At 44.1% G+C, this 26,137-nt stretch overlaps 1 protein-coding gene across 2 annotated transcripts in view; it reads left to right on the forward strand.

Annotated features, from left to right (window-relative positions):
* The window catches only part of PSTPIP1 (proline-serine-threonine phosphatase interacting protein 1), a 484,932-nt gene that overhangs the window by 146,412 nt on the left and 312,383 nt on the right, over positions 1-26,137 (forward strand). For both annotated transcript variants that reach the window (XM_069222343.1, XM_069222342.1), the window contains exons 2-3: positions 7,959-8,059; positions 25,218-25,292. In XM_069222343.1, coding sequence (XP_069078444.1) covers positions 7,959-8,059; positions 25,218-25,292 — 176 coding nt within the window. The remainder of the gene's footprint in view (positions 1-7,958; positions 8,060-25,217; positions 25,293-26,137) is intronic.

Here is a 26,137-nt window from a genome sequence, read left to right on the forward strand (position 1 = left end):
GCAGGACATGTACATTTTACATGTCCTGGTAGTGAAACATTACCAAAGTCATTTTTCGCTACAGCAAGGCCTATCTCTCCCATAGGATATCATTGGGATTACCTTATTACATTTCACAAGTGTAATTCATAATGTGGAAGAGATACGGTTTTCGAGTTTGGTGTCTCTGGACTCACAATTTAAAATCACAACTTATGATGAAGTTGAATTTTAAATTGCAGTTCTGAAAATGCCTCTTTGAGAAAGTTGGCATTTTCTTATGTTAGCCCTTTGGTGCCTACTGCCTATCTCAGAATACACATCTGGGGTGGGTGACAGCTGAGCTTTATGCATTCCCTCTAGACAGCCACCCACAAAGGGAGCTTACATGTGACTGATGGGCCATCCACAGCCCGATGGGCCATCCTGGGCAGAATAGGAGGATAGGAGGGAGGAGCTGAACCCAGGACCCCAGAGTGACTCCAAGGGGTAGTCTGCTGGCCTCCTGATCTGAGCCTCAGAGACATTACAAGCTCCTCACACCTCCTGAACCCGTCTATAACAAGCTCCTGACCCCCAAGAGGTGCCACTCAGGTCCTAGGCCCTTGGAAGTGGCTTTTGGCTCTTGAAATCAAGCTTTTGGGATCTTCGTGACTGCCAGTGGGCCCGCACACATCGGAACCATGCCGCTTACCCAAAGAAATAGCATGAGCCGCCACAAGTTCGTCTCTTCGCACAGCAACTATCCACAATGCCCAGCAGACTCTTCGTGCCCTTGGACCACTGCCAGCGATGTTCTCCTTGCTCCAGGTGAACATTTTCCCAGTGTATGAGACTATCTGCCCAATTCCTGAGAAGATAAAGCTTCAATGGGACTTATCTGAGACTGTATCCGGCACCTGCTCCATTGTGGTTGGCCTGAACTTTTGGATTGAACTTTAAAAGTCATAAGTCTGGTTTTACTTTATTTTTGTTGATTTGGTCTTGTTTTATTCTTTAAATTAAGCTCTATTTTTCTAACCTGATGTGGATTATATTTTGTGTGGTGTTTTCACTGCTTTACTTTTTGAAGTGTTGCACAAATACTCTACACATTGCCTCTTAAGTTAAGCTTGAGTAATTTGCGCTAAGCTACCAGAGGGGAGAGCACATGTTAATTTAGGGTATGTTTGTGACTTACCCTGACTAGAATTGTGGTTCCTCCTTGGACAGGATGCATACCTCTGCCAACCAGAACCCCAATTTCTAACATTTTGTACAAGATTAATAAACACAGAATGGCCTCATTGTTAAATGAAGTGCTGAAGAATGTGGAAGCAAAGAGTGCTTGGTGCCCTGGGTCCTGTGCCCTGGGTTTAATACTATATCACTCACACCAGAAGGAGGGAGAGACCCCCTGATATGCTCAAACTACTGCTCTCATTACTTAACATCAAGCTGATAGCCACCGTTTTGGCCAGCACACTAGGAAAGGTGATACTGGAGCTGAATTCCCCCTCTTAGGTAAGCTTTGTACCATGACACTCATCAGCCAAACACATGAGGACTCTCTCACAGATGTTACAACACGTTAAGTAATGACCCTGGTGATGTTTGTTATCTCGCTAAACTTTGAAAAAAAGCTTTTGACTGTGTGGAATGCAGACCTCAGTTTCATACTATAGAAAGGGCAGGTATAAGGCCAGCCTTTATTTCTAAAATGGGATGACTATATTCAGACCCAGTGGCAAAATCAACTATGGTTTCTTTCTATCAGAGTCCTTTTTGATTAAAGTGAGAACAAGATGGGTCTGCCTGCTGTCACAATGTCTGCTGGTGCTCATAAATTTGGCTAACGAAGTACATCAAAACACAGGAATTGAGGGGTAGTGACTGCTGCTGGTTAGCAGAAATTATGCTTATATGCATTCCTCAAGCTCCTGTCAAATCCAGTCTCCTCGGTTTTGAGGTTGATGTCAGTCATTGCAAAACTTCTCAGGCTATTGTATTAACTGGGGTAAGAGTGACATATTACCTCTTAACGGTCAACCCGAGGGAAGAATCAATTGGATCATACCCATTCCCCTAGGTTCCTAAAAATGTAGAATATTTAGGAGTATTGGTCAGTCAGGGATTGAGGGACATGATACAAGATAATGTATGATCAATGTGGCAGACGGTCTCTGCTGATATCTTATGATGTCTGGACGAGGGTAGGGGACTTAAAAGTGAATGTTGCACCAAGATTTCATTGTGTTTTTAGCATGACACCTGTGGTAATACTCAAATCCTGTTTGCAGGAAATAGATACTGCGTCTGTGTGCCATGAACAGGTTTGTGCCTGTGACTACCACCCCTGGAGAAACTTCACACATAGAATGACAAATCTACGTGCATTTCCAATGGCAGGGAGTCCGCCCCGGTTGACAGAAGAAAAGCAGATGTGAAGGAGGAAATGGACATTGTATATGACGACAAAAGTAAAACTGCATAGATCTCCAACCACACATCAAGCATGGAAAACACTACACAAATTCCTCAAGCTTGGCTTTGACCTATCTGCAGTGGCTTCAGTTTGGAAAAAAATGCTAAAATCAGAATTGGGGGAACAACATTCTATTGTGAGATATAGCCAATGGCAGGGATCAAGAGGATACAAAACCTACTGTCTAGTGGTCTTTTCAAGACTTTCACTGAACTGCAAATGGATGGAGCACACCGCTCTTGAGTTGGAAGTCTGTCTAACAATCGCATTGCATACACACTGTGCTCTGCCCCCACCTTTCAGCCAACCCCTCTTGCTAATATCGACAGTGTTAGAAATGAGGCCTTTGGTTGGCAGTCAGGTTATCCCCTGTCCAAGCAAGGACCCTCACTCTAGTCAGGGTAATAGCGAATCACCCTCAGCTAACCCCTGCTTATCCCCTTGGTAGCTTGGCATGTGCAGTAGGCTTAACTTCAGAGTGCTAGGTGTAAAGTTTTTGTACCAACACACACAGAAACTTAATGAAAACACTACAAAATGACACAACACAGGTTTAGAAAAATAGAGAATATTTATCTAAACAAAACAAGACCAAAATTACAAAAATCCACAATACACAAGTCATCACTTATAATGCAAAAAGAGTCTTCATGTAATTTTAAACACACACTAACGCTGTTAGCGTGAAAATGTACCTTGTGTGCGTCAAAAATAACCCCCGCCCGGGCGAGTGTGCGTCAAAAAGGGCTTCCGATGAGTCGATTTCACTCACGAGCGACACATTGTGTTGTTTCTCCTTTTGTCAGGTCGGCAGAGTCGTTTCTTCTCTCCGCAGGAGAGCGATGCATCGATCCGGTCAGCACTCTCAGGTCCGGGCAGGCCTTGCGTCGTTTTACACGCCCAGCGGTGTTTGCGTCAGAAATTCAGCCACACAATGGTCCGAAAACCACGCAGCGCGGGTAGCGATCTCACTGGTCTCCGTCAGCGGTGTTGCGCGTCGTTTCTCCAGCTGCGGGTGTCGATCTTCCAGTCGCATTGCAGGCGAGTGTCAATTTTCAGCTGCAAAGCTGGCGGCATGTTGATTTTTCAGCTGAGTTGCATCAATCTTTTCCCCGCACAGCGGTCGGTGCGTGGATTTCTCACTCTTGGGCTGCCAACTTCTCTTCTCTGGGTCCCAGGAACTGGATGGGCACCACTTTGCAGAGTGGGAGTCTCTCCAGAGACCCCAGGTGCTGGAAGAGAGAAGTCTTTGCTGTCCTAGAGACTTCAAACAACAGGAGGCAAGCTCTAAATCAAGCCCTTGGAGAGTTCTTCACTAGAAGGAAGGCAACATAAAGTCCAGTCTTTGTCCTCTAGCACAAGCAGAAGCAGCAACTGCAGGATAGCTCCACAAAGCACAATCACAGGCAGGGCAGCACTTCTTCCTCAGCTCTTCTCCAGGCAGAGGTTCCTCTTGGTTTCCAGAAGTGTTCTAAAGTCTGCGGTTTTGGGTGCCCTTCTTATACCCACTTCCCACTTTGAAGTAGGCCCACTTCCAAGCAAAGTCTCTCTTGTGTGTGAAATACTGCTTTGCCCAGACCAGGCCCCAGGGAGTTGGAGACTTCATTGTGTGAGGGCAGGCACAGCCCTTTCAGGTGTAAGCGGCCACTTCTCTCCTCCCTCCTAGCGCAGATGGCTCATAAGGAAGTGCAGACTGCACCCCAGCTACATTTGTGTCACTATCTAGTGAGAGGTGCAACCAGCCCAACTGTCAAACTGACCCAGACAGGGAATCCACAAACAGGCAGAGTCACAGAAATGGTATAAGCATGAAAATGCTCACAAAAGTGGCATTTTCAAACACGCAATCTTAAAATCAACTTTACTAAAAGATGCATTTTTAAATTGTGAGCTCAGAGACCCCAAACTCCACATGTTTATCCGCTCCCAAAGAAAATCTACATTTTACTCAGATTTAAAGGTAGCCTCCATGTTAACCTTTGAGAGGGACAGGCCTTGCAACAGTGAAAAATACATTTAGCAATATTTCACTGTCAGGACATATAAAACACATATCTCCTACCTTAACCGCACACTGCACCCTGCCCTTGGGGCTACCTAGGGCCTACCTTAGGTGTGTCTTACATGTAAGAAAAGGGAAGGTTTAGGCCTGGCAAGTCGGTACACTTGCAAAGTTGAATTTACAGTCAAAAACTGCACGCACAGACACTGCAGTGGCAGGTCTGAGACATGATTACAGAGCTACTTATGTGGGTGGCACAACCAGTGCTGCAGGCCCACTAGTAGCATTTGATTTACAGGCCCTGGGCACCTCTAGTGCACTTTACTAGGGACTTACTAGTAAATCAGATATGCCAATCATGGATAAACCAGTCAACAATACAATTTACACAGAGAGCATATGCACTTTAGTACTGGTTAGCAGTGGTAAAGTGCCCAGAGTTCAAAAGCCAACAGCAACAGGTCAGAGAAAATAGGAGGCAGGAGGCAAAAAGATTGGGGCTGACCCTGGATAAGTAAATAAGTCCAACAGACGGATTTAAATACTAGAGAATTATTTAGAGGCACAGTTTCTGGACTATATGGCACTATCGCTGAATCACAATTCTATGGCTAAAGGGACAATAGCGACTTTCTGTGGAATTTACTGATGAGGAGCTGTCAGACATGGTGCAGCACCACAGGGATGTATTTAAAGCTGAACTATTTAAGATACTCCATGGCATTGAACATCCTTATCGCACACAGCAATCCAACCTAAATCCTAACTCTACTTTTTGGACACGTAATCAATTATTTCATATAATATGGTCCTGCCCACGATTTGTACAATTTTGATCTAATGCACCTATACGTTTCAGAGCATGATCAACATGATGATATTACATGTTGCCTCCACCATTACTAGCTTGCCTCTATACTGTAGAAGTTAGTTCATACTAGCAATAGCTGTAGTGAAGATCTGTATGCTGAGGCGATGAATGTCCATGCTCCTTTCCGCTAGGAGGTACTGGTTGAGAGAAATGATAAGCATGGCGAACCATGAGAGGCTGATTTGAAGCCCTAACAACCAAGCAGCTATTGGTGAGCTTGAAAATGCTATTTTTATCATAATGAAGGTAACAATGGGCACTGATTAGAATGTTTAGGTTTCGTTTATCTTTCATGAATAAATTGTTGATAAAACAATGGACAATAAATGTATGCACTTCTGTGGGTGTTCACCACCTAAATATGGATTTACTGCATTTGCCACATATATGGCCATAAAATATGCATCATTTTCATCTAGTGCAATTCACAAAAATTATTTCTCGTACAAATGGATGAAAATAATAATACTGCCAGAGAATGTGCTGTATAATTCCGTGTCTCAAATACACGAATGTGTAGCTTCCTATATGTGTGCATCAAAAAGCCTCCTTTATTACAATAACTTTTCATGTGTCTTCATTAAATATTATTATTGGCCCAACGAACAATATTCTTACATTTTGGCATACTTTTCCGCCCCTTCATATCACTTTGGTTTCTTCATTTTCCTTTAGGATTCAGATGTGTTGAGGAGGGTTTTAAGAAAGACATTTGTTAATAAAGTTATTATTGCTCAACGTATCCTATGTCCTCTTTGTCTGTATCAAGAACACTAGTATCTATCTTACTATGTATGCAATGGGACAGGTTCATACTTAGCACAGCCACCTGGGTTTCGAAACCCTTAGAGAAAAGATGCTTGTTTCACCCACAACGAAAGCATGAGTCACACAATGATACCAGTGCCTCGAACGATATAAGCAACTTGAGCCACATGCGCATCAAGTAACCCACTGACTTGCCTATTTATTTGGTTTACAATGGTCCACTGACTTTCCTAAGAAATACATGGAAAGCAAAACGTTTGAGGAAAAAGATACACTGTGATTTTGGGTTCTAGTTCTACCTAAAGACCACTGAAATCATGCGTTTATTTCTTTTCAGTAATATGTAAATTGACACTCTTTCTAAATCAATACACAGGAAGTGTGTTTATTCTGTGGGAGGGAGATGTAACATTAGAAGAGGGGTTCCTTGAAGTTAGTTCTCTGTAAAATGATCTGCAGGTCCTTAAATCTGTGTCAATGTTCTATCAGTGGTTCTCAACCTTTTGACTTCTGTGGACCCCCACTTTATCATTACTGGAACTCGGGGACGCCCCACTAAATCAATATTGGAATCCAGGGACCCCCCCACTGACTCATTACTGGTAGCTGGGGACCTCAGCCTAAACATTGTCATTGATTTGAACTGCAAAACAATACGCACAAAAATACAGAAACAAACATTCCATCGAGCACATACACAAATGATAACACATTTATTTAATTGGCAAAAAATATAAATACATTTAAAAAAAAATTATTTTAATAGGAAGGTTGGAGTTTTTCTAAATTCATCTGAAGCCACAGGTTGTCCGTACTATATTCTGTTTAAGGAATCTGCACTGCTCCCAATTTCTTGACATTTACAATAAATTTTTTAAAATTTCACTTATACATTTAGCCACTTATTAATGAACTTTTTAAATCTGTTAATATTATTTACTTTTCTAAGAAGTCACAGACTCTCTGAGGAGGCTTTGTGAACCCCCAAGGGTCCGGGCCCGTGTGTTGGGAACCACTATTCTATCACAGTGATGGCTCCTTCGCAATTGCGGAGGAGCGTTGCCCCACTGGTTCGGAGCCAGCAGCTGAAAAATAAAGCAATATTTTATTATTGTTTTATTTTTCAGCTGCTGGCTGAACCAGAATGTGCAGGGAGTGGAGAGGAGGCTGTGCCATGGGAGGCGGAAGGAGGAGTACAGTAGTGGTGTGCACTTAAGTGCACAAGTCAGTTTGGCTGGCCGTTCTAGGCCAGCCAAAGAGCTATGGGATGCACAGTTAGATTTCTCCAACCCAACTGTATTGCATAGTTGGGCTGGAGAAACAGCACAGACTTCCTGTGCCTGAGCGAGTGGTAAACCAGACCCCTCAGGCCAATCCTCGTGCTGCTCTCATGCTTGGAAATAGCATGAGAGCAGCACAAGGACTGCACAGATAGTGTCTGATGCTGTCCCAAGGACTCCTGGGACCAGGTGGCAGAGGGGCATGAGGCAGCTCTTCCAGGTAAGTGTTTTATTATTTTTTTATTATTAAACCCGCGCACTTCTTCCGTGCCCCCTCCACCCCACCACCACTTTTAATTTGTGTTGGCCGTCATTGTTCTATCATATACCTATCTTTGTCAATGCTATATCAAATACCTAATACCATGGTATTTCAACACTGACTAGTATTCCTACAAAAATAGTAATGAGCTTTTAAATGAAAAATGACTTTGGGGATAATATAAAAAGAATACTTAATGTTTTTTTCGACACAATTACTTTGCACCTGGTAGGGAAGCTCTAAAGCTTAATTATTGAGTGTATTGCAAACACTGATCGTCTACGACCTCCCCCATCGACCCAGACTTTTAACTACCATCTTGCTTTTTTTAGAGTACAGATATCACAGTCCACTCAGGATATGAGATTATTTTGCAGCGCTTGTTGGATGGAAGGAAGATGTGCAAAGATGTGGAGGAGCTCTTAAAACTAAGGTGAGGAGATAGGACACTGCATTCCCAAAGTAACTTTCATTGTTAAGACTCCATAAAATATCAGTATGTACGGCACTGGCCATGCCTGTAGCTCTGTATGAAATGTAGCATTTTAATGCGCTGATAAATGATTTCAATATTATGTCATTCAATACTAATGATATGAATTTTGGAAGGGTAAGTGATTGTATGAACAGCTTAGATTGAAGCCTGTGACCTTAAGGTTGAACCCGTGGCTCTAGAGTGGAAGCATTAACTAGAGGGAATATTTTGAAATGTGGGGAAAGGAAGAAGGTTAAAGAGATTATATCGTGAAATGTAGTATCTTCACAGATGGAAGAAGAAAAAATTTACCATATACAAATGAACTATTATCATGTGGCGAATGATCTTCTTTCCAAAGGGGATACCTATCTTTATTGGGTGACTGGAGTCACATTTGTATATTAAGTTACATAGGAAATCAAGAGTTCTCAAATGATGTTCCAACAGTTTGGATTCAGTGGAAGAATGCAGGAATACTCGGTCCTCAAACAGAGTCCGTGGGAAGAGCAAGGATTGTGAGCCTTGTTGATATGGGGACCACCACTCTTCCAGAAAGGAGACGTCTCCCAGTAAGGAGTTTCCAGGAACATTCAGCTTATTTTCACTCCAGGGGTTAGCAGAGCGTCCTCCCAGCTGCCGTCTTCCCTCATTCTTTCACATTTTTTTCTAAGCCCATCTACAGCACTGGAGATCTAAATTGATTACAGTTTTTTCAGGTAAATATTACTGCATTAGGCTTATCTGGATTTTGCATTCAATGCAAGTGTAAAACAAAACTGTATTTGTATAGGCAACAATATGCACATTGCATCCCAATTGCAAGAAACGGATCATATGAAACAAAAGTTAGAATGGCTGCACTGATTATGCTTTGGGACAGTGACTATCAATATACCGATGTAAAGAGTATTTTGACAAGGTTTTGAATGAGGCCTTCAAGAAGTGATCTATTAGTGATATTACAAAATGACGATTATGCGATCCTAAAATAATAATGAATAAACAAAACGATAATTCATGACCAGAAAGCAACATATCGCTACCTTAACTAGGCTAAAAAATATTTATTTACAAGCTTTCCTTAAATTTTTTCACAGCCGCAGGCAGTGTTTAAATGAGGCATGAAAACCCATGCCAACGTTTTGTTCGATAAGTCTACTGTTTGCCTACCCAACCCTATACATTGTGTTGCGGAATTCCAGCCATCCTAGCATGGTTTAGCATTACACTGTGTAGTCATAAGTTCACCATTTAAACTCGCATCACCACACAAGGAGAGAGAGAGAGAGAGAGAGAGAGAGAGAACGAGAGAGAGAGAGAGAGAGAAAGAGAGAGAGATTTCCACTTAATGCATGCACCATTCTAAAAACAGAATCTATTATTGCAACAATGCTTTGCTCTTATGTGCAAAACACTAGCATCCTGACTTGACATTCTTGTATGGTGAAGTTATGCATGGAACACAATGGAACATAGTAAATGTCGGTTGTCTGTAAATTCTACTGTGTACTTGGCTCTCCTTTACATCTGTCATATTTCATAAATAGAAATGAAGCCATGATCACGAGAGTTTGAAGTTTCACTTCCGAGAAACTGGTATGGATAAAACAGAGTCAGCCATGTGTCTTGCAAGTGTCTCTGTGAGTCTGTCTATTCTGAAGCAAAGATATATTTACAAGCTGATGTCTCTAAAAGAACCCAAAGGGCAAGTGTCTGTTCAGTCAGATGCCATTCCATCATCTCAGGCCCAAAAAAGGCCTGTAGGTCTTGAAATGGAATTAGTCAAGTCGGAGATGTGCCTCTGCATGGCTGGAAGGGCTTGGACTATGTGTCCATGGCATGCGTGTAAAGAATAGAAGTATTACTAGCCAGTTAGTTTGTAGTTGAGTTAGGGTCTCTGGGAATCCAGTAGAGCTGGCGCACAGTCAGTTACACAGTAGGTCTGGAACACATGTAATTACATAGCAGGCAAATGCCCCTGTACATGCAGAAGATTTGCAGCTAGTCTCAAACCTTGCTAGTCGCAATTTCAGCTATTCTCACAAAACATATGGATAGGGCAGGGTTGGAATCAGTAACTTGTTAGGTTTATAAATCAAAGAGGCTTACAGTGCTAATCATACTCAACCATCTATCCCGCCTTTGTGAAGGTTGATGGGACTGCATTTAAGGGGGTAGGGTTTGTATAAGATTAAGGAGTTTACCTGTTCAGCACCAACGGATTACCTCTGGATTGCTGACAGTGCTTGGGTGCATTCAGTTGCATTTTAGGATTGTGCCTTGAGGGCAGGATAGTCTTGGGTCAAGCCCATATTCTGTCAATATCTCTGTAGGCCAGAGAGTCTAGGGCAAGGTCATTCACTATCAAAGAAGTGATCAGCACAAAGTGTGAACTATAAGATAAGAATCTTGTAACCTGTAGGTCTCTGAGAACAGAAGAAAGGTGTGGAATTTTTCCCATCAGGGTAGTAATTCAATAAGATTAAATGCCTGTTGCAACCACTTTTTAGTGCATTTACCACTGCATGCATTTATATTTCTACATGTTCCTTTCTCTGTCTGCCTTGGAATTATATTTGTGTACTGCAGGCTTTAGATTTTGGAAGCTGGGGTTGGGTGCTGAAATGTGCCCAGCCAGGGCACCGTCCTTGTCTGGACTTTCGAGGCTCTGCTTTGGAAGATTAATTTGCTTAGGTAGCACTTAGTTAATTTCTTCAATATAATACCCACAAGTCGATCAATCTACAGATGTGATTAAGTGCACCACAATATTGGAAGCACAGGTTAATCCACTGTTTAATTTGCATTCTTTCACTCATGTTCAGTAGCATATTACATCTGGTGTCTAACATGGTAGTTAAGACAAAGCTTTTCGTGTGACACATACATCCTATTGTGAAAGTCCAAATAAGAATATCATCAATGAAGAACAGGTATCTTACTGGTCTGTAATCACAGATTGAAAAACAATCACTGTCTAGTTGAACCATGAAGTTTCGCAATTTGTGACCCCATATCAGTAAAAGTCTGTTGGTCATACATGTCATATCTGAATATGAAATAGGTGTTGGTCAAGATGAATTCAATGCATTCGGCTGCAGTATCAGACGCAAGGTGCTGACGTTAAAGGAGTTTTGTGCAAGGCTTTGTCCTGTCATATAATTGTGCAGAATATTGGTGTAAGAAACTAACCCTATTGTAAAACTGTGAACATAAAGCTATAACATTGCACTTGGCTGCGCAGATTCTTGTGATTCTACTGATGTATGCTGCAGAGCAAAGATATACAGAAAGAACACCCTTTCAGTGTTCCAGAGGACACAACTATTGAATCATCTGATTTAAGTCAAACAAATGGACCATATTAAATTCAGCTAGTTTGTAAGTAATATCAAAATAAGGAGCTGCATCATCTACAGTAATGTATTTTGTATTACAGCAATGCTTATATATAAATGAAACATAAACATATAAATGAAAAGTACCCAAAACCTCAACATATAACATATATGATATTTTACCATAAAAACAACAACATACTCAAGATCAGACAAAACAAACAACATGAGTGTAGGAAGCTGTCTCTTTAATTACACCCCTCCCCCCAATGAAAGAGAACGAGACTAACCTTTCCAAAGAGAGTGTTCATTGTGTAAATTGAATAACCTGGAAAGGTCATCTGCATTGGTGTGGTCAGTCCCCGTTCTGTGTTCTACTGTAAAGTCCATTCTCTGTAGAGAGATGGACAACCTCAACAGTTTGGGGTTTTCACTTTTCATTTACATCAGACATCTGAGAGGCCTGTGGGCAGTTTGAACAAGGAAGTGAGACCCAAACAGGTATGTTCTCCACTTCTTCAGGGACCAGACTGCTGCAAAGCTTCCCTCTTAATGACACTCAAATGCTGCTGTCTGGGGAGTAAACTTCTGCTAATGAAAGCAACAGGTTAGTCATGGCCATCATCATTGGTTTGGGACAGGACTGCTCCTATCCCATCTCCAAAGGTATCAGTCTGCACTATGAACTGCTTTGAATAATCTGGAGTTTTTAGAAAGGGTGCTGAGTATATTGCTTCCTTCAGAGTGCCAAAAGCCCTTTGACAGCTCATTGTCCAATTTACTTTCTTTGACATCTTTTTGGAGGTCAGTTCTGTGAGGGGTGCCATACTCTTTCATAAAGCTGCTGCAGCACCCAGTCAGTCTAAGGAATGCCCTGACATGAGTCTTGGTGGTTGGAGCTTCCTGTTCCAGAATTGTCTCGATCTTGGGCTGTAGTGGTTGAACTTGGCCTCTACCTACCAAGTGACCCTAGTATAAAGCATTGCCCTGCCCTATTTGGCACATGGCTGCCTTGATAGTGAGGCTTGCATTTCGTAGTTTCAAGAACCTTGCCATGATGGATCAGGTGATCCTGCCAAGGCAAGTGGAGCTAAATACATTATCATCATCCAGATATGCGGCACTAAAGGCTTCCAACCCAGCAAGGACTTTATTCACCAACCGTTGGAAGGTGGCAGGAGCATTCTTTAACCCAAATGGCATAACACTGAACTGATAATGCCCATCTGGGGCTGAGTTTGCTGATCTTTGTTTTGCTCCAGGGTCAGACCAATCTGCCAGTACCCTGTTGTCAAATTAAAAGTACTGAGAAATGTGGCTGCCCCTAACCTGTTAATCAATTCATCTGCCATTGGAATTGGGTGTGAAGCTATCTTAGTAACATCATTGAGACCTCTATAGTCCACACAAAACCTCAGCTCTGGTTTGCCTCCCTTGGAGTGAGGTTTGGGGACTAAGACCACTGGGCTGGCCCAGGGACTGTGTTGTGCCCAGGTTCGGCACGCGCTGCTGCGTGCCGAACCCGAGCTGCCTTGGTCGCGTCTGCAGGCGGCTCGCGCGGCACACACACGACGGTTGGAGTCGGACGGAGACGAAGCTGCCAGGCAGACGCGACTGCGGCGCTAATTATACGATGTGTTTATCGAAATAAAAGAAGCAGAAAACTCATACCTTGGTGTCTCCTGAGCATAATACAACATAAATTTTGTGGCGACGAGCTGGTTTCGGACTACGAGGTTGATGTGAGGAGTTTCACACCATATACCTGTTCACTGTCTTCGTGGGGAGCGTCCTCCACAGCAATTTTTCAGAAAAAAACAGGCGTGTACTGAGCAGGTCTTCAAGATGTTGGTGAATCTGCAAATTATGTTGGGGATATAGAACGCATACTTAACTGAGCTTGAAATGGCCAGTTCAGACGCCATCTTGGAAGTACTTCTTGCATGAATATTTACTAAAATACATCACCAGTTGTATTTTGTTGCTACGTTGTGTACAGCACATTGACTTTGAACGTCACGCTTTGTCTTAAGTGATGCAGTCAGTCAATCCCCCACCACCGTTCTTGGAAACTCCGGGTGCTCCTCCTATTCCATGGAGACAGTGGTTTGATGGCTTTGAAACCTATCTGGGTGCCATAGGAGCATCTAGTTTTCGCCCAGAAAGAAAGAAATGTTTGCTTTTACATTCATTGGGATATGAAGGGAGAGAGATTTTCAAACACTTACCTGAGCTACCGCAATTGGATGAAGAAGAACTGGATGAATATTTGATGACTACCAAAAAGTTGTCCACAAGATTTGATGTTTTACCTAGTTTAGTTGTCTTGCGGCACAAATTCTTCAAGCGTCAGCAATGTCAAAGCGAGGATGTTGATGCATATGTCAGTGCTCTAAGACAACTGGCTTCCAAGTGTGAATTTCGGGATTTTCAAGATCAACTTATAAGGGACCAGTTCATTGGTCACTGTTCAAATAAACATATTCAGCAGAAATTACTCACCATGGGAAATCCAACGTTGGATGAAGCTATCAAAGTAGCCAAAAGCGTAGAGCTTGCCCAGATCTCGTTGATGGAACTTTCTTCCAGCTCTACTGTGAAGGACTCGGATCCTCTTCATGTCAGTGTTGTTGCAAAAAGGGGTGCAGCAAAGAATGCTGATATGAAGAAAAGTGACAATCCTTTTTTTAGATCTTCGAATATCTGTTTTAGATGTGGAAACATGCCTCATTTTAAAGACGGCAAACCTTGTCCTGCAAAGAATCTTACGTGTAGGAAATGTGGTAAAACTGGTCACTTTGCTAGAGTCTGTCAATCCTCTAGTAATAAGCAAGCTAATGTTACTTGCATAGTGGAGGATGGGGAAGAAAATAGAGAAGAATCTTTTGTAAAAGCCTTCCAGGACATGATTGTTGTGGTCACAGATAAAGTATTAGGGGTCAAGGAATATAACCAATGCATACATCCCATGGTGGATATTTGGGTTGGGGATAAGATGCTTCGGTTATTGGTTGATTCTGGTGCTCACATTACAATGATTTCATCAGAGCTGTTCCATAATACTTGGGGTGACAGAAAGTTATTCCCTCCCGATAGGTCTCCGGTCTCATATGAAGGCAGGAAAATTGAGTTAGAAGGGTACATAGAAGACAGTTTGGAGTCCAAGGGTCGGAAGATTTTTGGTAAAATCTATGTGGCATATAAGGGTTTGAATATTTTGGGGTGGTATCATCAGGGTCTGTTTGGCATGGTGCTGAAACCTGGAACTAAAGAGCAAGTTTTGGTGGTGGAGAGTGCAGATTCCAAGACACCGTTTGAGGATGAATTTCCTGGTATTTTTGCCCAGGGCTTGGGGAAGATTACAGGATTCAAACATAGAATAAAGGTTAAGGATAGGGCCATTCCTGTAAGACATAAGGTCAGGTCAGTACCGTTTAGTTTGAGAGAAGATCTTAAATCTGAATTGAACAAGCTTCAACAGAATGGTGTAATTGAGCCAATTGAGTCCAGTTTGTGGCTTTCTCCTTTGGTTGTTGCCCGTAAACGCAATGGAGACCTGCGTTTATGTGTTGATCTCAGGAGTCTCAATAAGGAAATATGGGTAGACTTGTTTCCTTTACCCAAGATCAGTGATCTACTTGATGGGCTCAGGGGTTCAGTGTGGTTTTCAAAGATTGATCTGGCGTCTGCATATCACCAGGTTGAACTGGAAGAGGATTCACGCCATTACACTGCTTTCAATTCACCCTTTGGCACTTTCCAGTTTTGCAGGATGCCTTTTGGGTTGGCTTCTGCTGCATCAGCTTTCCAACGTATCATGCACAAAATTTTGGGGGAAATCCAAGGTATTTTAATCTTTCAGGATGATGTGTTGATTCACACAAGGGGTTTAGGAGATCACAATGAAAAAATTAGATCAGTTTTTAATATTTTTCAGTCTTGTGGTGTCTGTGTAAAGAAGGAAAAATGTGAATTTTATAAAAAAAAAATAGAATTTTTGGGCCATTGTGTGTCTGGGGAAGGTATTACACCTCGTCCTGGGTTAGTAAAGGCGATTGTAGATTCCCCTAATCCTAAAGATAAAGATGAGTTACGATCTTTTGTTGGGATGTGTGAATACTACTCAAAGTTCATTTCCAACTATGCTAGCAAAATGAAAGTTTTGTCCAATATGCTCAAAAGCAAAGTTCCGTTTATATGGGACAGTGAATGTCAAACCATTTTCGAAAGGATGAAGTGAGAGTTGGTGGATGCCAGACCACTGTGTCCTTACGACCCTAGCCAACTGTGTACCATTACGGTGGATGCTAGTAGGTATGGGTTGGGTGCTGTGTTGTCACAAGGTCTAGTAGAGGAGGAGAAGGTTATTAGTTATGCTTCTAGAGTCTTACGTGATCCTGAACTGAATTATTCAGTGATTGAAAAAGAGTTGCTAGCATGCTATTGGGCTAGTGAAAAATTTAGGAGTTATGTTTGGGGCAGAAAATATGTAATTCAAACAGATCACAAACCGTTGGTTTACATCTTAAATGGGGATAAAATTAACTATACGACCCCTCGTATCGCACGCCTCACCACAAAATTGTTGCAGTATGACTTTCAGGTCAAGTACATTCCGGGGAAAGATAATTTCACAGCAGATTTTCAATCTCGTCTACCTATATGTGAAGAAAGTAAACTTGATTGGGAGGATGATGTGGAAGATTGTTTCATAGCTGCAATTGATGCTGATGAATCCAAGGTGTGCACAGAGACTGTGTGGAGGGAGGCTGAAAGCAGTGATGAGGTGTTGTCCGTTGTTAAGCAGCATATAATCAATGGCTGGCCTAAAGAAAGAAATGTGAATCCTGAAGTTCAGCCATATGTCAAGGTGGGAGATGAGTTGTCAATTGAAAATGGTATTATTTTGAGGAATGATAAATGTGTTCCCCCGTGTGGGATTCGTACAAGGTTGGTGGACCATGCTCATGAGGGACATCTTGGTGCCACTATGACTAAGAGACGTATTAGAGCACATTTTTGGTGGCCTTCTATGGACAAGGATGTAGAAAGAGTGGTTGGTAGGTGTGTGGTGTGTAATGGTGCAGAAAAAGGGTTGAAGATTGCGAAACCTCCATTACAACCCATTTCGTTACCGGACAAGGCTTGGGTCAAAGTTGGGGTCGATATGGTTGGACCTTTCAATTTTCTCCCCAGCCAGATGCGTTATGCTTTTGTTTTAATGGATTATATCAGTAAGTGGCCAGAAGTGCGTTTTTTTGCAAAGCCAACGGCTGGTAGCGCTATTCAGTTTCTCAAAGAGATCTTTTGGAGGGAAGGTTTTCCGGAAACCTTGATTTCGGATAATGGTGTGCAGTTTGTGAGTTATGACATGGAAATGTTTCTGAAAGAATCAGGTGTGAAACATTTGAAAAGTTCTCTATACCATCCTCAAATGAATGGTTTAGTAGAGAGAATGAATAGGGTGGTCGTGGAGTGTATCAAATGGGCAAAAGCAAGTAAGCTGGATGTGGAAGAAGCAGTCAATTCGATGTTGTGGTTTTATCGCACCACTCCACATTCTGTGACAAAAATTTCTCCTTTTGAACTCCTTAAAGGAAGACGTAGCACCTCAAGACTGTTTCCAGCGTGGTTAGCCAGAGCAGTCTCTGGTAAGATTCCTGATTCTGTGAACAAGGATGGGGTGTGGGGTGAAGTAAAAAAAAATCAAGAAAAGGTAAAACCTGCAGAATTCTACAAGAAAACTCTCTTTCCAACCTGGTGATCTGGTACGTGTCAAGTTACAGACATTTGTGAGGAAAGGTGAAGCCTGCTATGGTTCTCCTATGAGGGTGATGAAAGTATGTGGTAATGCCATCATGGTTGAGGGGGGTCAGTGGTGGAATATGGGGAAGGTTGTTAAGGTTAAGGATGTCCGTCACCGTGGTGAGGAAGGATGCGACTCCTCTGGGTTAGAGGGTATTCATCGGGAACGCAAGGTGTTAGACAATCATTTGTCAGTACCGACACCTTGAGGAGGTCTGTCCGTGAGAAACGGGTACCGATCAAACTCAGGGAATATCATTGTATTTAGCAAGAATGTGTTAAGTTTTTTTTTTTAAATCTCATGGACATACTGATGTAATTGTTAAATGTTAAGTTAAGCACAGGTTTTCCAATGCTGTTATGTTTTGGTTCTTATTTTTTGTAAGTGATTTTTTTGTTCCCAAAAAAAAAAAAGGAGAGATAATATGTTGTGCCCAGGTTCGGCGCGCGCTGCTGCGTGCCGAACCCGAGCTGCCTTGGTCGCGTCTGCGGGCGGCTCGCGCGGCACACACACGACGGTTGGAGTCGGACGGAGACGAAGCTGCCAGGCAGACGCGACTGCGGCACTAATTATACGATGTGTTTATCGAAATAAAAGAAGCAGAAAACTTATACCTTGGTGTCTCCTGAGCATAATACAACAGACTGTCAGAGGATTCTATCACCCCTAAATCTGGCATCTTGCTTACTTCAGCTCTGATGCCATCCTTCACATGGCCAGACTGTCTATAGATTTTATTGTTGACAGGCATATAATCACCAGTGTCCACACCATGGACACACCAGTTAGTCTGACCAGGGGTGAGGGAAAAGAGCTCAGCATTCTGCTGTAGGACGTGGCTGCAGTCAGCTTGCTGTTGAGCAGTGAGGGTATCTGAAGAGACCACTTTACCAACTGACCCTTCTTTGGGGCTGCGGGAGAGGAGTCCAGGGAGAGGCTCACTCTCTTCCTTCTGATCCTCATCAGTGACCATCAGAATGGCCAGATAAGTCCTGTCATGGAAGAGCTTAAATCGCTTCACATGGATGACCATGTGAGGGTTTCTGGGGGTGCCTAGGTCAACCAGATAGGTGACCTCACTCTTAATTGCCATTTCATTTGTCCTGGAGCGCCCTGTGAGCCACAGGCTCAAGTAGCCACACCTTCTGTCCTGGTTTGAACTACACCATGGCAGCCTTTTGGTCATACCAGATGTTCCGGAGCTTTTGGCCAAGCACATAGTCCACAGTGTCTTGCTTGGGCTCTTTGAGAGGTCGCTCACAGCCTTCCCTCGCTTGACACAATGGTCCCCTTACAGGATGACCAAACAGAATTTCAAACGGGCAAAACCCACTCCATTCTTCTGGGACTTCTCTGTAGGCGAAAAGCAAGCATGGTAACAGGATATCCCATCTCCTTTTTAATTTTAAAGGGAGACCTGCAATTATGCCTTTCATGTTTTTTTTTTTAATCTCTCAAATAAACCATTTCTTTGTGAGTGAAATGGGGTAGTGAATCCACAAGACACTCCATTCATTCCACATTACCTTGAGTTATGCAGACATAAAGTTAGTACCTCTGTCTGATACCACCTCCTTAGGGAAACCCACTCTGGTTAATATACTGAGTAAGGCCCTAGCAACTGCAGGTGCAGTTATAGTCCTAAGGGGTATAGCTTCAGGGTACCTGGTGGCAAGATCTACTACCAGCAGTATAAATCTGTTCCCTGATGCTGTTGGAGGTTCTATGGGGCAAACAATGTCAAACCCTACCCTTTCAAAGGGAACCCCAACCACTGTAAGTGGAATTAAGGGGGCCTTTGGGTAGCCAACTGTCTTGCCACTTGCTTCACAGGTGACGCAGGAGTTACAAGACTCCTTCACCTTCGGGGCATGCCTGGCCAGTAGTAGTTGGGTACCAACCTACTGTTAGTTTTGGTCTGGCCAAGATGTCCAGCTAGGGGGATGTCATGAGCCAAAGTGAGCAGGAACTCTCTATACATCTGAGGCACTACCACTCTCCTAATGGTCTCTGAGCTCAGTGCACAGGAGTCCCTCCTCCCAGTAGGCTCTCTGGGAGCCAATGACATCTCCCTTTTCCTGGTCAGGAGCTTGCTGTCGCAGGCTCTCAAGAGTGGGACAAGTCCTCTGTCTCTGGCGCTGCTCTTCCTTAGAGGGTCACCCTGGGTCCAGGAGCTTTGCCATGTAAGGCCCAAGTTCCTGGGGCTCATTTCCCTCAAGAGCTCACAGGTCGTCTTCTCCTTGAGGAGAGGGGGCCTCAGCTTGGGCCTGCTTAGAAGCTGGCATATCAATGTTCCTGCCTTTTCTCTGGAAGGGCTGGGCCATTATTGCAGGCTCCAGAACCTCTTTTTCACCCTGGATTGTTCTCTGGTTTTCATACACATCCATTCAGGTATACCCAGCATAGCTGCAAGGGTCTTTCTTTCAGCCTCAGCCCCTGCTGAGGACTCCAAATAATTTCCTAGCAGACAGGCCTCAAGAATTGCAGATGATAACACCACCTTCTTCTGGCCGGAAATCCCTCACCATTGCCATGGGACGGACCTTAGCTTGGTTGTCAGCATTGATGACTGTGAAGGTTTCACCAGTCAAATTCTGTTCTGGGGATGTCAGTTGTTCTGTCACCATGGTGACACTTGCGCTTGTATCCCTCAGCGCTTCAACTTTGATCCCTTCAATATGAGGCTGTTGTCTGTACTTCTCCAGGTTTCTGGGCCAGACAGCCAGGACAGCTACATCCACCTCACACTCAGAGACTAAAGTTGCTGCTGTGATCTCTCTGACATGGTCATGCCCCACCTGGGATCCCATGTGGAGACTAGGGGAATCATCTTTGGTCAGGCAGGGTCTCCAGTTTGTGCCCATTGGCTTTGCAGTTAAAGCACCAAGCCTTCTTAGGGTCCCAGTTCTTACCCTGGTACCCTCCCTTGCTCTGTGTCTTATCCTCGCACCCTCCCACACTCCTGAACAGGTTTTGAGGGGCCTTGAGAATACTCTTTGCTTTTATCCTTAGACTAGTCACCATCTTTCCCTTTGGGGGGTGGTCTTAGCAACCGTTTTCTTTTTGACAGCCCCACCATGAGTTGATTTGGATACCCTAGTCTTGACACACTGGTCTGCCTTCTTTCCCATTTCTTGATACTCTTGCAATTTGTCAGAAACACAGTTACTTAAGAGATGCTTTTTCATAATAAGATGATAAAGCCCATCATAGTCTTGCATCTGGTTCACTTTTAACATGCCACCCAGTTTTGACTGAAAAGTCAACAAAATCTACCTAGGATTGATTAGAGGTTTCTCTATTTTTCCTGATCCTGATGTTTTACTCCTCAGTTGTGAGTCCAAAGCCCTCAATCGGGGTATCCTTCATGCGGTCATAGGACTCAGCATCTGCTCCAGTCAGTGTCAGAAGTCTGTCCCTAGACTTTCCTGAGAACAGCTCCCAGAGCAGAGAGCCCCAAATCTTCTGACTGAGCTTCCTCATGGTACAAGTCCTCTCAAAGTCAGTGAACCATTTGGTGATACCTTCACCCTCTGAATATTTGGGAGCAAACTTTTTGGTGATCGTAGGGTCAAAGGCTTTGTCTTTCTCCCTATTTACATTTTGCTATCACCAGAGATAGGTCCTAGGCCCATCTCAGCTCTCTCTTTTTCTATAGCTAATAGTCTAGACTCCAGCTCTATCCTCTTAGCTAGTTTCTGAAGTTCAGCATCCTTACTGTCTCAATCTGCTGTGGTACTATCAGAAGTGCCTCCAGTGGTGTTACTGTCACTGGGGTTGTGGAGGGATTCATCATATTCTTCCAACTCGTCTTCCTACTCATTCTCATGAGGGGCTCCTTTATTTTCGAACGCTATATCATTTTCTGCCAGCAGCTGCTGCAGACTGCGTCAGATTGACTTTTGTAGGTTTAGTGCTCATGGCAAGTTTCCATGCTTGGCAGAGGGCCTTAAGCTGAGTAACTGAGGTGTTTGTAGGGGCCCCGGCTGAGCTCCTGAGATGACCCTGCGGCCTCAGTCATGGTTTTAATAAAGTTGGGTCCTTATTGGAAACTTTAAAAAAATCTAAGTGAACTACTAGAAAGGCCTAACCTAGCTATAGTATTTTAGATTCTAAAAAGTTTGGACTGGGGAACTTAACACTAGGCCCTACAGCTGATTTTAAACAAATTAGAAAGATCGAAAGATTGAAATTTTTTTTCCTAACTAAAGACAAGTTTGGATTCCTTTGTTCAATCACTCATTAAGTGAGTGGTACAGCAAATGTCAAGTCTTGTATCCCACAACTGCGCAACAAATGTAGGAGGCTGGCTCTTTATATGATATGTCAAAATGAGATATATTGTGCAAAGAGTCCAAAGGTTCCCTTACTAGTGGACAGGAGCTTTCCCTAGCAATCCCCAGGTGACCTTTTTAGGACGTAGTGTGGTCAAGCAGCCTTAGGCCTATCAGGAAGGCGTATTAGACATTTGTAAATACACACACAGTCAATAAATGCGACACATGGCTCAAGGAGGAGATCCATACCAATTTACAAAAATAACAAGTATCTTTATATATATTTAGGCACCAGAAACATTATGATCAGGTAAGTACGTTTTGTAAGAAAAATCTTTGCAGTTCCGAAAGGGCAACAGTGCAATTTCTGAAAAGCTGCAATGTTATCTATCCTGTGGAGAGAAAAATAAGTACTGCACTCAGGTATAGTACAGCAACTTACGGGACCAATTTCCTGGACTTCAGGTAACTATTGGGCAAGGATCAAGGCCACACCAACAGGTCATACGGGGTGGCACTGGGTCGGCCTGGTGCAGAGGTGTAGTACGGTGTTGGGTGCCCAATATTAGTCAACTGGAATCAATCCAGTTGAAAAGAGGCTGCAGGTCTGGACTGGGAGTCTGGTTGGGAATAACCAACAGGTGTGTTCAAGTCTTGAGATGTTTGGGAATGGATGGACACCTTGGGTCCTCTACTCCATGGCTAGGGGCGCAGGGTGCAGAGGTGCTGTGAGGTGTCAGGTTTTCTCCACCTGGAGCACTCGTGGTTGAGGGGGCCCGTGTGCAGAGGCTGCAGGTGGTGTTGGTGAGTCCACAGTAGGCAAGTCCAAAGTGGACTTTGTCTCTGCAGGGCTGAGGGACCATGTTGGCACTGTTGGTCAACTTCAACTTGGGCTAAGTGGCATGGGTGCAGTAGTGCTTTCTGGTGTCAGGTTTTCTGTGGTCAGGAGTCCTCGCAGTTGTCCTGGGATGCTGACAAGATGCAGGGAAGCAGCTCCGCTGCTCCATTGGAGTTCCTGGGTCTATGTTGAAGGCAAGCAAGCCTATCAGTCTTTTAGAGGTACAGCAGCTCGTCCTTTAGAGGACGAGTCAACTTTGGTGCAAATCGGCAGGAACATCAGACAGGCTGGCAAGTGCTTCTTCTTCGGGCTTTGGTTTTGCAGCACTTGGGTATGCTTCTTCTTAATAGGTCAGTGGGAATCTGATTCCCCTAAAACCTGAATTTAGGGGTGTTTCGAGGAGTGTAGGGTAGTAGCCAATGGGCTTCTTACCCATGAGGGCACTACACCCCGTATTCGACCACCTCCTGTGGAAAGTGGTCATAACCCTGTCCCTGGGTTCCTAAATCTGCCAACACCAAGATGGCAGAGTTCTAAATGTTGTGTCCACATCAGGCAGCACACCTTAGATTTGGGACTGACCTGAGGGGTTGACACTACTCTCTGAATACTATGGCCCGCCTTATGTCCTTAGCGTTCTTCTGACCGCCAGGGTAATGTGGCGGTACTACCGCCAACAGGCTGGTGGTACATACCACCACTTTATGAGATTGGCAGTTTGGCTGCAGCCAACCCGCCACTTCCCCACTCATACCGCCATGGCGGTATGAGCCAACGGGCCAGAGATGTCTCTCTCCAGCCCAGCGGCTGACATAGTCCCGTCCATGGCATTATGAGCCATCCTACCACCATGGTTTTCGTGATGTTAGCAATGCCATGAACACCATGGCGGTAAGCCCTACCAGATGCAGGGAATTCCTTCCCTGTCACCGGTAGACAGCTCCCCCACCCCCCAACACTCACCTGATGCCCCCACCCCCTCCATCCAGACTCAACCCCCAGCCCCTCCGATCCACTCACTAACCCCCTCTCAGATCCACTCACTCACCTCCACCCAGTCCTATTCACTCACTAACCCCCACCCCATACACGCACACGCACACACCCGCAGACACGTACACACCACACAACTGACCCCAGCCTCATAGCCACACACGCACACATCGCTCACCCTTCCCCCGCCCCCACTACAGTCACAGCGCCCCTCACCCCACACCCCACCTCCCTGCATACACACACACAGACACCCACAGGCACCACGCATACACCCATTAACTTACACTGGCATACATGCATTCATACACACACTGGCATACACGCATTCATGCACACGCATACAACAATGCATACAACACAACACTGACAGACTCATTCACACACACACTCACACATTCATGCACACACTCAGACTCACACACAGCACCCCCACTCTCCCACCCCCCGTGTCAGATGCCTGACTTACCTGGTGTGGCGAGGAGGTCGTGCAGCAGGGAATGGGAAGGGACACTGCTACTGCCAGCAGCTCTCCACCAGCAGAACACCGCCAGGCCGTATTACTGGTCGTAATATGGCTGGCGGCTTTCAACTGGCGTGGCGGTGCTGGTGATAGTTGTGCCAGATTACCTCCATCCGCCACAATGAACACTGCCGGATTTCTGCCCTTATTGTGGCAGAAGTCAGGCAGTGCTCATAAAATGGAGGATGGATGGTAGCCATGGTGGTGGTATGTTGGCGGCAGTCACCGCGGCGGTAGGCGGTATTTACTGCCAATGTTAAAATGAGGGCCTATATGTCCTGCCTGTCCAGGTGCCAAATGGGCCCTGGAGCAGGGGGGTCGGCATCTCTCCTGTGAGCTAAGCCATATCTGCATACCAAGGGTAGTGGGCTTCTTTGAAGCCCCCTGCCATGGAATGCAGATGTGCAGGTCGTCCTGTTGGCTGGTGAGTCTCCCAGAGAAGGCTTTGTTATGACTGCCGAGAGCAAAGGCTTTCACCCTTGGGCGGTCATACTTGTGTGTGGTGGTGGCATGCTGGATAAAACTGATCAGCCCTCACAGGGGTAGATGGCAGATTTTCAAGGGGTACCTCTAAGGTGTCCTCTGGGTGCATGTATTAATAAATTCATCACTGGCATCAGTAAGGGTTTATTAATCTAAAATGTTTGATACCAGTCATTTCTATTTTCAATGAAGCCATCATGTAGTTGGGGAACTCATATTGACCAGTGTCCAGTACGTAAAAATGGCTTCCCCACTCACTATGTCTAAAAATCGACCAAGACATAGCAGGGGCAAATCTGCTCATTATATCACTTATCTTTTTACTCTTTAGCCATGCTGCCAGGATTTGAAAGGTGGGTACTATTGGCGTTGCCAATGCTTGTTGAAACCCCCACAATGTTTGTTTTATTTATTTAACAGATGTAACAATTCCAACAAAGTTTTATAAATAAACAGAAACATTATTTATTATTATATCACCCAAACTACTAATGTATGTAACAGAATCAAGAGCATAGTACCTGATTAAAAACATTTAATAAAACTGTCTCTTCTTTTAGCTAAACTAAGCAAAAAGGATACTGTATAAACAGGAATTATCGGACATAAGCAATTCACTTTTGGTTCACTCATGCTTCATTGTTTCCTAACAAAAGCATAAAATTAATGTAATTTTCATGTGCAATAAATAAGTGGAGCACCTCCCTCATGCAGGAGAGGTCGGTGGAAGGCACTTTGTAAGTACCAAGGAACCAAAATAACATTTGAACGGCGCATAAATGTGGTATAAGTGTTAAAAAGTTGTAATATTGTAGCCCTGTCATGCAGTGAACACAAATTATATTTTCCTCCTAGAGCCCAGGCAGAAGAGCGCTATGGGAAGGAGCTGGTTCAAATCGCCCGGAAGTCAGGCGGCCTCACAGAAACCAAGTAAGACTTACTCACCATGGTTACCTTCAGTGGGAAATGTTGACTAGGTTTCACAACACTTTCAATCACTCATCTCTAATCTGTGGTCTCAACTGCTGTTTATCTCTCTGATCACTACAAACATTTTTTCAAATAGTTTTCTTTTTATTTTAAAACTGATTAATTCAATAAATCTATTTCTGATGGATACAACTACCTGTGGATTCCTCACCTAATGATTCCTCACCTAATGAATTCTCCCAATGCGCCAGCATTCGATGGAAATTTTCTTCCCAGCTCTGCACGTCGACGAGGACGTCACAATTGCCCTACTTCCACACAACGTCGTCTGACGTCATAGAGGCAATAAGAGGTCCTCGCCGTCGTACTGACGTCAGTTCCCTTTTTTTCCGTGCCTTCGAGTAACGTTTGTTTCTCCTGGCTCTTGGGGAGCTACTGTTTCTCGGAAGTGGTACTTTCCAGTTAGAATGTCTCCACCTCGGAAGTCCGGCTTCAAGCCTTGTAGGGAATGCTGGAGTTGTATGTCGGTCAGAGACCCGCATAATGACTGTTTATGGTGCTTGAGGTCAGAGCACGACGTAGAAGAGTGGGGTTCCTGCACGACGTAGAAGAGTGGGGTCCTGTCAACAAATAAATCCAAAGGCGCTGAAAGAGCGTGAAGCCAAGCTCTTTTTAGCGAAATCGGAGAAGAAGGAAAAGCATCGACATCACAGATCTTCTTCGAAATCTTCGCACAAGCAACGGCGCCGTCATGATTCTCGGTGTCGACATAATTCCCAACGTTGGTCGGGGAAAGATCAATCTCGTTCGAGGTCTCCATCTACTCAGCTCCGTTCGACGTGGGA

Source organism: Pleurodeles waltl, chromosome 3_1 (assembly GCF_031143425.1).
Source record: "Pleurodeles waltl isolate 20211129_DDA chromosome 3_1, aPleWal1.hap1.20221129, whole genome shotgun sequence".
In the NCBI taxonomy this organism is placed as follows: Eukaryota; Metazoa; Chordata; class Amphibia; order Caudata; family Salamandridae; genus Pleurodeles; species Pleurodeles waltl.